This window comes from Heterodontus francisci, chromosome 42 (genome assembly GCF_036365525.1).
Source record: "Heterodontus francisci isolate sHetFra1 chromosome 42, sHetFra1.hap1, whole genome shotgun sequence".
Lineage (NCBI taxonomy): Eukaryota > Metazoa > Chordata > Chondrichthyes > Heterodontiformes > Heterodontidae > Heterodontus > Heterodontus francisci.
Genome location: NC_090412.1, coordinates 19,922,856 through 19,935,359, shown reverse-complemented (window position 1 = coordinate 19,935,359; position 12,504 = coordinate 19,922,856). Strand labels below are relative to the sequence as shown.

The 12,504-nt window shown below is 40.5% G+C and overlaps 1 protein-coding gene across 5 annotated transcripts in view; it reads left to right on the top strand.

Annotated features, from left to right (window-relative positions):
* Positions 1–12,504, top strand: part of LOC137355500 (AP2-associated protein kinase 1-like) — a 103,840-nt gene that overhangs the window by 77,804 nt on the left and 13,532 nt on the right. For all 5 annotated transcript variants that reach the window (XM_068020714.1, XM_068020712.1, XM_068020711.1 and 2 more), the window contains 3 exons: positions 3,256–3,417; positions 11,001–11,230; positions 11,860–12,017. In XM_068020714.1, the coding sequence (XP_067876815.1) occupies positions 3,268–3,417; positions 11,001–11,230; positions 11,860–12,017 (538 nt within the window). In that variant the 5' untranslated portion in view covers positions 3,256–3,267. The remainder of the gene's footprint in view (positions 1–3,255; positions 3,418–11,000; positions 11,231–11,859; positions 12,018–12,504) is intronic.

The following is a 12,504-nucleotide window of genomic DNA, read 5'->3' as shown; positions in this document are numbered from 1 at the left end:
TTTTAAATTGTTCCTTTGAGCAAAATCACCCCTAAAGGTCATGTGTTCCTCCTTTAAATATGTACATCAGGGCAATTTTAATTGCGGCCTGCAGCTGTAGATTTCCTGCCAGGTGAAGACAGCAGGAGGTGACCAGAGGAGGCCATTTAAGTTATTTTTAAAAAACTTTCTTTGGGGTCAGGAGCAGCATAAGTTCTCCTCTAAGCCCCACAAGGAAGGTTTAGACCTCTCTCTTCCCTGCGCGATCCTCCTGAAAACCCTCCCAGAGATTTTGCATTGAATTTTGAGACTATTTGACCCTGAGTTAGCACACCCTAACTCAGTCTGAGGTTTCACTGGATAATGGTCAGGACTGGAAAAGGTAGCACCCTTATTCTTTCTCTTCACCCACCCCCATAAAAACTGCACAAGGCTTTAGGACAGTGGACTGGTCCAAGTTGAAGCTCTCTTCCAGATTCATCAAGTACACTTTTTCCAAATTGATCATTTGTAGCTGTACTGAGTTTGTTCGTAAGATGCAATAGCTCTGCTAACATGTAACGTTGCAGGCTCCTCCATCACCATCTGCCAGGACAGACCCATCAGAGGTGGTGGCACAGTGGTATACAATCAGGAGGAAGTAGCCGTGGGAGTCCTCAACATTGACTCTGATCCCATGAAATTTCATGGCAATAGCTCAAACATGAGCAAGGAAACCTTCTGCTGATTACCACCTACCACCCTTCCTCACCTGATGAACTGGTACTGCTGCATGTTGAACACCACTTGGAAGAAGAACTGAGTGCATGCAGCAAGGGCATAGAATGTCCTTCACCGGACGTACCTCGGTAGCACCACTACAGTCAAAGCTGGCCAAGTCCTGAAGGACATAGCTGTCAGACTGGACCTGCGGCAGGTGGTGAGTCAACCAACAAGAGGGAAAAACTGACTTGACTTCATCCTAACCAATCTATCTGTTGTAAATGCATCAGTCCATGACAGTAATTGTATGAGTGAGCACGACAAGGTCCCATCTTCACATTGAAGACACTCCATTCTGTTGTGTAACACTACCAGCTCAAACCTGGGAATCCATGCTGTGGGCCATCAGCAGTAGAATTATATTCTGTAACCTCATGGCCTGGTATATTTCTTAGTCTACTATTACCATCAAGCCAGGGGACCAACTTTGGTTCAGTGAGAAGTGTAGATGAGCATGCCAGGAGGAGCACCAAGCATAGCAGAAAATGAGTTGCCAACCAGGTGAAGCTGCAATACACAAATACACGCATGCTGAACAGCGAAAGCAGCATGCTCTCGCCAAAGCTAAGTGATCCCACAATCAACAGAGCAGTCCTGCAACATCCAGTTGTGAATGGTGGTGGGCAATTAAACAACTAATGGGAGGAGGAGGAGGCTTCACGAACATCCCCATCCTTAATGATGGCAGAGACCAGCACCTGAGTGGAAAAAACAAGGCTGAAGTGTTTGCAACCATTTTCAGCCAGATGTGCGAAGTGAATGATGCATCTCTGCCTTCTCCTGAAGTTCCCAGCATCACAGATTCCAGTCTTCAGCCACTTCGATTCACTCCATGTGATACCAAGAAATGGCGGAGCACACTGGATACAGCTATCAACCCAGACAACATCCTGGCTATAGTGCTGATGACTTGTGCTCCATAACTAACCACACCTCTAGCCAAGCTGTTCTAGTACAGCTACAACACTGGCATCTACCAGACCAAGTGGAAAATGGCTAGTATGTCCTATTGAGAAAAAGTAAAACAAATATAATCCAGCCAATTACGGCCCCATCAGTCTACTCTGAATCATCAGCAAGATGATGGAAGGTGTCATCTATAGTGCTATCAAGCATTACTTACTTGCCAATAACCTGCTTGCCAGTGCTCAGTTTGGGTTGTGCCAGGACCGCATCACAGCTTTGGTCCAAGCATGGCCAGAAGAGCTGAATTCAGAGTAAAAATGACTACCCTTGACATTAAGGCAGCAGTTGATTGGCATCAAGTAAAATTGAAGTCAATGGGAATTGGGGGTTGGGGGGCTGGGTGGTGTGAGGAAAACTCCTTGACTGGAGTCAAACCTAACACAAAGGAAGATTGTTGTGGTTGTTGGAGGCCAATCATGTCAGCCCCAGGACAATGTGCAGGAGTTCCTCAGGCCAGTGTCCGAGGCAAAACCATCTTAGCTACTTCATCGTTGACCTGCACTTCTTCATAAGATTAGAAGTGGGGACATTTTATTGCAGAGTGTTTAGTTCCATTCACAACTTCTCAGATAATGAAGCAATCTGTGCCCGCATGCAGCAAGACCTGGACAGTGTTCAGGCTGGGCCGATGAATGGCAGGTGGCAAGCGATGACCATCTCCAACATGTGAAAGCACATTTCAGGAATGTGATGAAATCTTTTCCACTTACCTCGATGAGTGCAGCTCCAACAACACTGAAGAAGTTCAACACCATCCAGGACAAAGCCTCCTGCTTGATTGGCATCCCATCCACCATCGTAAATATTCACTCACTCTTTCCAACCCTTGGTGCACTGTGACTGCAGTTTGTGTTATCTGGAAGATGCACTACAGAAACTGGCTAACGCTTTTTCGACAGCACATTCCAAACACAACCTCTACCATGTAGAAGGACGTGGGACGCCACCACCTTTAAGTCACATACCACCCTCTCAAATCTGGAATTGAAAACTAGTCTCAGTAGTGGTGTAATCAGTTGTAATAAAAACTCATCTGGTTCACTAATGTCCTTTTTAGGGAAGAAAATCTGCCATCCTTACCTGGTCTGGCCTCCACGTGACTCCAGACCCACAGCAATGCGGTTGACTCTTAATTGCCCACTGAAATGGCCTAGCAAGCCGCTCAGTTCAAGGGCATTGAGGGATGGGCAACAAATGGTGCCTTGCCAGCGATGCTCACATCCCTTCATAGTTGCTTGGTCAAAATCCTGGAAGTCTCTACCTATCAGCACTGTGGAAATAATGCCAAGACATGGACATGGTGCCTCATCACCTTCCCGAGGGCAATTTGGATGGGCAATAAATGCTGGAATTTCCAGTGATGCCTACATCCTGTGAAGGAATAAAAAAAAATGTAGCCATGAATGAAACCATAGTTAATTCCTTGAATGTGAGTAATGAATGCAGTTGAAAAATCCTGTTGTAAACATGTGTAATATGGCTGAAAATCAAATTTTTTTTTCTAAACCTCAAGAACTTCTTCTAATGCTGTATTGTGTACTAAAATAGCGCTACCAGGTGATGCAGCAAGCCCAGCAGCAGATGATGCAGAACTACTACCTTCAGCAGCAGTACGCAACAGCCATGCAGCAGCAAGCAGCTTTGCGGCAGATGATGGCACAAGCGTCCGTTCAGCAGCAGATGGCTCTGCAGCAACAGCAACAAGCTCTTGTAAGAATTTGAATTTATAATTAATTAGCTTTTTAATAATTTATGTACATAATTACACTTTGAACCTATAAAGAGTTTTAAAAGCACCGGACATAATGCAAGCTGAAAATTGGATAACTTGATCACATTTTTAAATGTGATGTTCAACAATAGTGGTAACTTAAATTTAAGATAGAGAAATGTTTCATTGTGCTTCTGTGAGTTGTAATCCGAACTAAATGGAACCAAACAGGGCGCTATTAGGCAGGGTGAGCAAAAGCTTGTCAAAGAGGAGGATCTTGCATAAGAGAGAGGTAAAGGGGTTTAGGAAGGAAATTCCAGTGGATAGGGCCTGCATGGTCATCAATGGTGGATGGGAGGGGAATAGACAGGAAGAGTTTGAGGGGTGGTTGAGGTTTGGAAGATGTTTAAAATTTGAGCTGTTGGGTGATTGAGAGCCAATGTAGGTTGGTGAGTACAGGGGTGATGGGGAGTGCGACTTGATTTTGTTACAGCTGGTGAGGCTGGCATTTAGTGCTCATTCCTAGTTGCCCCGAGAGGCTGGTGGTGGGCCGCCTTGTTGAACTGTTTCATTGATTTCATCTAATTAAGGTGCTTGCTAGGCAAGTCAGAAGGGCATTGAGAGCCAACCATGTTGATGTGGAACTGGAGTAACGTATAGGCCCAACTGGATAAGGTCATCTGGTTCCTTCCCTAAAGGACATTAGTGAAGTTTTTAAGACAGGCATAAAGCTTCATATTAACTCCATATTTTTGTTTCCAAACTTTTTAAAATTTTAAACTGGATTCAAATTCTCAAACTGGCATGGTGGGATTTGAATTCATGTTCTCTGGATTATTAGCCCAGGTCTCTAGTACTGGACCAGTAACATAACCACTGCACTAGTTATCCAATTTTCAGCTTGCATAGTGTACCTATTGATCAAGAGCTGACTTCCGTAGATTGTAAAAGATAGCTGCTCTGTTATGTATGACACCCTGGCCCAGATTTGGGTCATCTACAAATTATTTCATAACACAGTATATTCATAAGGAATCTGATAACGGGAGAGGGGCAGCATCCATCTGTTTGTGCTCCAGCCTTGAGCAAAACAGTACTCCACTGACCATCAGCAGTTATTCCAGGCCAAATGGTGATTTTGGGGGCTACCGATTGTTACATTACGAAATAGGTTACAGTTAGAGTTTTAGATGATCTGACATTTATGGAGAGTGGTAAAAGAGATGCCAGCCTGCCAAGGGAACATTGGAATAGTTGAGTCTCTTGGGGGTGAAAGACATGGATGAGGGTTCCAACAGGCTTAGGGAAGGGGTGGGCAATGTTGCAAGGTTGGAAGTAGCCAGTCTTTGTGATGGAGAGGGTATATGGTCAAAAGATCAGCTTGGGATTGAATAGGATGTTGAGGTCACTAACCTGAGACAATGGCTGGGGAAGAGGATGAGATCCGTGGCAAGGATGTGAAGTTTGTGGCTGGGGCAGAAGATAATAGCTTGGATTTTCCAAACTAGTGGAATTGTGGCTTATCCAAGACTGGATGTTAAACAATCTAAAAGTACAGGCAGTAATGGTTTGAGATAGGTGGTGGAGAGGTAGAATTGGAGTGTCATCAGTGCATACATGTGGAAGTGATCCCATATGTACGGATATTGTTGTCAAAGGACAGCATGCAAATAAGGAAGAGGTGATGGGGGTTGGGATAGATCCTTTTAAGGGCTCTGAAGCTAATGGTGTGGGGACAGGACATTCCTTACATTACAGCAGTGACTGGACTTCAAAAGTATTTAATTGGCTGTAAAGCACTTAGAGACATCTGGTGGTCAAGAAAGGTACTATATAAATGCAAGTCTTTTTTAAGGTAAGAGTGGAACCTACTGAGGGCAGTCCCAATCAGCTGGACAGTAAAGGAGTGGCATTGTTGGAGGATGCTATGATCAACTATGTCAAAGGCTGTAGAGGGCGAGAAGGGATAATGCACCACGTTCAGAGTCTCCGATGTCATTTGTGACTTGCTTTAGGGCTATTTTGATGCTGTGGCAAGGATGAAATCTTGGAGAAATTCAAACAGTAAGTTACCTGAAAGATAAGCAATGATTAGGGGACAACAACATATTAATGGCTTTGAAGAGGAAAAGAGGGCTTGGATTTAGGCGGTGGTTTGTAAGGACAGCATATTGAGGGTGGAGTTTTTGAGGAGGTTCAGGTAAGTGTTAATAAAATGTGCCTGATCTTGATCTGCATGTATTTCATACATTTTAAAATATAGTCTAAAAACAAATCCTTGCCCAGTGACCTGTTTACCAAATAACTGATATTTCATGTTGGGAAAATCGAAGCAATTGTCTTCGACCTTAATGTCCTAACTATCAACTTCCATAAAACCCATTTTCTGTAGATGGTGGTTAGTGCACTACTCTGAAATGTAATCTGGGAGATGGTCTCATAAATCATACTGAATGTCATACACACATCTTTTTATTAAGCAACACTTCACAATTTGCTAAGAACTGAAATTGTTAACTAGCTTTTGGAAGACTGAAATGTTTGACGAGCAGAGTGAGTTACTGAGTGTATTTTTCAATATTTACAGCACATAAACATTTCACAAATATCTCCGTATTAGCATGCTGCCAGAGTAATTGTGTGTAATAGTTCCCTCCAGTGGTAAAGCAATGCAATATATTTTATAGCAGAAGCAAGAAGTTGTTGATTTGAAACATAAAACCTACCACTTACAAAGTTGTCTTTTTCTCTGATCTTTAGTCTTTTTTAACCACTTTACAGATTTTTTGATTTCTATATTCCTTCAAAATTAGTGTATTTTTATTTTCTAGCATCAGTATTATTTTTGACCCTGATGCATCCTTAACTCCTGGAGCGACTATTACTGCACTCTGGTTACTACATGATTGCTGTTCCCTTAGCAAAGTTTGACCTCTGGTGATGTACCAGGTGTCTTATTCTATTTTTGAAATACAATTTGGCACACTACTTCCAGTAGAATTGCAGTATTAATTATTCTCCTAACCCAAGAACACAGCCAGTAATTAATTAAACCTATTGTCATCCATCCTTCCTTCATTTTTTTTTATCCTACTTGTGATGAAGTGTTGAAAACCAGTCACGAGGAGATTTGCAACAATTGCCTGGAGATAGTTTTTCCCTCAACATTTACGATTGACATTTGAAACTAAATACATCAGGGAATAGTTGTTTTCTTCCCATCATCATGTATTCCAACATGCTACCTCATTGTTTAGTTTAAATCGTGCAGTTTGTCATTGTCAACAGCATCTCATTGTATTACTATTCCTGTATTTAGTTGAAAAATAAACTTCATATCTGGTCATTGCCTGTAATGGTATTTTCACTCCCCTTGCAATGTAACAGCACCATTTGGATATGATGTCCAATAGAATTTTAGTGCGATTCAGAAGTACCTAACCTGTTCTGACGCTGTGTACTACACTTGATATAATTGTCCATTACCTGATGGATTTTTTGTTGCTGTGTGTCTTGATTCCCAAGTAGTCCTTTTCCTCCTTTTCATTTTCCATCCCCCTCCTTCTGCTAAAGTTCTTCAGTCCAAGGTTTCTAGTTGTCCATTTTGAATGAAATTAAATCATGTACTGAATTGCAAAATCTGACAGATGGGGGTATGAGCTAATGTTAAAATTGTTTTGAGAAAAAAAATGACTTTCAGAATGTCCTGTTAAAGTTCACGGAAATGGATCAAAATTCGTAACTCCATGCTGCAATCTGACTTTCTTAATGAAGAACATTTTTAAAAATCTGAGTTCTAATAAATTGATGCCTGCACAGGCCAATGGGCTGAAGGGCATTCTTTTGTGCTGTATTATTCTATGATTATTTGTCTGCATTTGATGACTTGATCTGCAAGCATTTTGTGGATTATCTCAGTTCAAAGCTAGGTTTTACATCTAAACATTTCAATTGTTTTGAACATTAATGTATATTAGCTGAATATTCAAATAATCCAAAGAAGTATAAGCCACTTCAAACCAATTGTGGTAAGATTAAATGCTATTCAGATCATTTGAATTTTATCAATTGTTTTAAGTTAAAATCTACTTAAGTTACTCATTCATAAACCAAAATTTGTCCATGGTAATTTTTAGGATAACATTTTGTACTATTTAAAACTCTGTGTTGCTCTGAGAGTAACCAGTTATAACTGTAAATTGTGATTTTATCATGACAGAAAAGTTGTTATTTATTCCTTGGACCAATTTGTAAAATATCTAATGCTTAGACATTGGTGCCTCAGCTGCACAACTCAAACATTCAAGAGCAGCTTTTGTCTGCAGGTAAGTATTTTAAAACAACCTTGAACCTGCCACACACTTTGCAATTTACTGAAGTAATTGAAAATTTTGCAGTAGAATACGATTAAAATTGTATAGCCCACAAGGAAAAACTCTAAGAAACATCTTAGAGTCCTTCGTGCTATTCAATATTGTCTAATTCTGTTTCTTCAGAAAAGCTATTTTAGTTCTAGTATTGTGCAATGAGGCAGTTATTTAGTAATCTCATAGTAAAAGATCCACTGGGAATAAGTAATAATATAATTGAATTCCATGTTAAGTTTGGAAGCGACATACTCCAGTTTTAAGCAAGAATCTTAAACTTAAAGCCAATTACATAAGTATGCGGGGAGAACTGGCTGAGTTTGATAGAGTAAATAGTTTAAAAGGTGTGGAGGTGTATAAACAGTGGGAAACATTTAAAGAAACAATTCAAAATGTTAACAAAAATACATTCCATTATAAAAACAAACATTCAGCAAGAAAGATCCATCCGTGGCTTACTAGGGCAGTTAAGATTATCAGTATTAGATTAAAAGAAGAGGTTTATAATGTTGCAAAAAATAGTAACCCTGAGGATTGGGAGTGTTTTCGAAACCAGCAAAAAGTGACTTAAAAAGTTGATAAAAGGAGGGAAAATAGAATGAGAATAAACTAGCCAACAATATAAAAACAGATTGTAAGAGCTTTTACAAGTGTATAAAAGGAAGAGAGTAGCTAAAGTAAACATTGGTCCCTTAGGGGCAGAGACAGGTGAAATTATCATGGAGAATGAGGAAATCAGACGTTGAACAAATATTTTGTGTCACTGTAGAAGTCATCAATTACATACCAGAAATAGAGGGTAACCAAGGGACTAATAAGAATGAGGAACTTAAAGTAATATTAGCAGAAATAAAACAGTGGAGAAACTTAAAGGACTAAAGGCTGACAAATTCCCAGGACCTGATAGCCTACATCCTAAAAGAGGTAGCTGTAGAGAAATTTGGATGCACTGGTTATGATTTTCCAAAATTCCCTAGATTCTAGAATGGTCCCAGCAGATTGGAAGTTAGCAAATATAACACCCTTATTCAAGAAAGACGGAGAGAGAAAATGGGGAACTACAGGCCAATTAGCCTGACATCAGTTGTTGGGAAAATACTGGAATCTGTTATTAAGGAAGTCTGAACAATGCACTTAGAAAATCATAGTATGATCAGGCGAGAACTGCGTGCCTTTATGAAAGGGAAATGGTGTTCGACAAATTTGAGTTTTTAAAGGATGTAACTAGTAGGGTAGATAAAGGGGAACCGGTTGGTGTGGTTATACTTGGATTTTCAAAAGGCATTTGATAAGTTAATATGCAAGATAAGGGCTCATGGAGTTGGAGGTAATATATTGGCATGGATAGAGGATTGGTTAACAGACAGGAAGAAAAGAGTAGGGATAAACAGGACACTTTCAAGTTGGCAGGCTGTAACTAATGGAGTGCTGCAAGGATCAGTTCTGGGGCCTCGGCTATTTATAATATATATTAATGACTTGGACGGAGAGTAATGTATCTACGTTTGCTTTCGATACAAAGCTAGGTGGGAACGTAAGCTGTGAGGAGGACACAGAGGCTGCAAAGAGATAGACAGGTTAAGTGAGTGTGGAGCAAGGCAGTAGATGGAGTATAATGTGGGGAACTGAAAGGTTGAATCCCCTTGGTAGTAACAATAGAAAAGCAGAATATTTTTTAAAAGGCGTGAAACTTGTAAATGTTGATGTTTAAGAGGGACTTGGATGTACTTGTACAAGGAACAGAAAGTTAGTATGCAGGTACAGCAAGCAATTAGAAAGGCAAATGGCAGGTTCGCATGTTTATTGTAAGGGGATTGGAGTACGAGAATAAGGAAGTCTTGCTACAATTGTACAGTGCTTTGGGGAGGCAATATCTATACTCTGCGCAGTTTTGGTCTCCACATCTAAGGAAGGATACACTTGCCTTGCTGCACAATGAAGGTTCGTTTGATTGGTTTCTGGGGCATGGGAGGGTTGTCCTACGATGAGAGGTTGAGTGAATTGGGCCTATCCTCTCTGGAGTTCAGAAGACTGAGAGGTGATCTCATTGAAGCAGCTTGACAGGGTAGACACTGAGAGGTTGTTACCCCTGGCTGGGGAATCTAGAACATGGGGGCACAGTCTCAGGTTAAGGGGTTAATCATTTAGGACTGAGATGAGAAATTTCTTCCCTCAAAGCATTGTGAATCTGTTGAATTCTCTACCCCAGAGGGTTGTGGATGCTACATGGTTGTATATATTTAGGGCTGAGAGAGATTTTTTGCATGTTCAAGGAATCGAGGGATATGGGGAGAGGGCGAAGAAGTGGAGCTGAAGCAGAAACAGGCTTGAGGGGCCATTTGGTATACTTTTATTTCTTATATTCTTGTGTTCTGCCCTTTGTAGTTTTTCTCCCTTTGCCATCTCCTTGCAGTCCTTTTCTTGGACCAATTAATCTGTGTATGTAATGGCTTGAGTGCAAAACTTTTATATTTTCAGCTTTTGGTACAAAATTTTTTTTTTTTTTTTAGAAATTGGAACTTACTACTTTAAAAAATTTGGAGCCAATCCTAAATTCTGAGTTTGAAGTTCCTGAAAGGGCAATTGACTGTGATACCATATGTATAAAGCATGCCAAAGATTCTCAATGAAATCCTATGAATGTCAGGAAGGAGAGAGTACATCTGAGCAGATGCTGTGTCCCAATTTAAATCAGAAGCAAAAATCTCTCTAAGGGAAATCCTATTATGGATCAAGTTTTTGTCACTGCAATGCTAATGGCTGTAACAAAAGCTGTTCAGTGCAATGGCTATAACTATGCATATGCAAAGCAATATTTTTTTGGTGCTAAAGTGCATTTCTCTGCCACTTGTTACAAGAGTGTAAATTATTAGTTTTAATCTACTTTACCACCTGTTTGCCAGCACTCGTTTAGCAAGATATTGGCATTGATTACTTTGTAAAGCAGTCCAAGTAATCATTTTTAAATAACATTTGTTTAAAGAGGGCAGTTTATTTTTTGGGGAAGAGGTTTGTGGGAGGTGTGTGATTCCCTTAAACCGGATTTAAGATTCTGGTCGCGGCATAACCCAAATGCAACTGACCAGTCCTCCCTAATAACCTTGTGGAGTGCTTCATCATTTAGGTTTTCCTCAGTCCATTGTTACCTTGTACACAAATGTGTGAGCTAGTGAAAGTGGATGCACATAAAATATAATAGACTTCTTTCTGTACAGTTACAGGCACATATGCAGCAAAAGCTTCAAGCTCAACAAGTTCAACCCCAGTCCCAACAGACAGCCAAGCTGTTGTCACTAACGCCGCCATCTTCACCAAAAGTACAGCGAGCCGGCCACAGGAGAATCGTCAGTGATGTCCCGTTCAGTAGAGTGCTTGGAGTCCCTGCCAGTCATTCCTCTCAACAACTGGCAGCAGCTGCTGCTGAGGCAAACCTTTATAAATCAAAGTGAGTTCATCACAACACCTCTTCTGATTTAAGTTACACTTTACGACATTCACTTAATAGAAAGGAAAGTTTAGAGCAATCATCACTTTCTGTTCAAAATCACCCACCCCACCATCATTTTGCAGAGTTAAATAATAGACTCTGGAGTCTCCATTACTGGTGATGTTGACCTACTACAAAATGCCATCACTCTCAAGTCGTCTTGTTTTACTTTTCTACAATGCAATATTTAGAATAAGCAGGACTCCCCGTCCTGTCAGACTTTCCTTGGTTCTTAAGTTTAAAAAATCTGGAATTATGTTGTACAAATATTGTAAGTATTGACTATTAATGAAGTGAGAGATTTTGTTTCTTGCAGAATAAGACTAGTTAGATGCACTGCTGATGTTGAATTATATTATGCAGTAGAATATTTTTTATAGATAGAGTTTGGTAGATGCTAGCTATGGTTCTGCTGACTTACTGGGACTTGGCCTCTGCAGCCACTTTCCAACTTTTGGTGAAATGAGTTCCCCATTCTGGGACTTACCTCTGCTTTCTTTGTGAGATGTACATTATAGATAAGTCTGTTATTCATGAGCTGTAGAAGGCTGCATTTTCTAATGTTTTTCTGGCCAATTCTAACCTAGGTCAGCCTCTACAAGTCCTGCAGGATCACCTAGAGCTTCGCACCAAAACATTTACAATCCACCAGATATCTCTGTATGGAATCCCTTTGGAGATGACAATTTTTCCAAGCTAACAGTTGAAGAACTTCTAGATAAGGAGTTTACTGAGCTTCGAAATGGTGAGTGTTTTGTGCAATTTGGAGGTGGTGCTTTCTGTTCACTTTTTCATAAATTCCATGTGACACTGTTCCTTGTTCTCTGCATACCACTGGAGCTATGCATGGGACATTAATGGAGCGAATTACAAGGGTAACACTATATTTGAATGTATGTAACGCTAACCATGGAATTGCATGTTGCAAGCTTCATTTGGTCTGTAACTTTCCCACACTGGGTCAAGCTGTTGAGTTTTCTTTTTCCTTTTATTTTTTTGAGTGTTAAAAAGCTTGAAATACTGGGCATCCCCTGGACAATGGGGTTATTCTTGGTGCTAAAACAGGATTAGGTTCCTGATTTGAAAGTTTCTCGTTCATCAGGCCTGCCTTTGTGGAAAGTGTTTCTGAAAGTGTATTGCCACACCTGTCTTGGAGAAGCAATCAATAAGTTGTTGGAGTTGATCTCATTGTTAACCTAGCAGGCTCCAAGCAGCTGAAGTAAATCTCCATA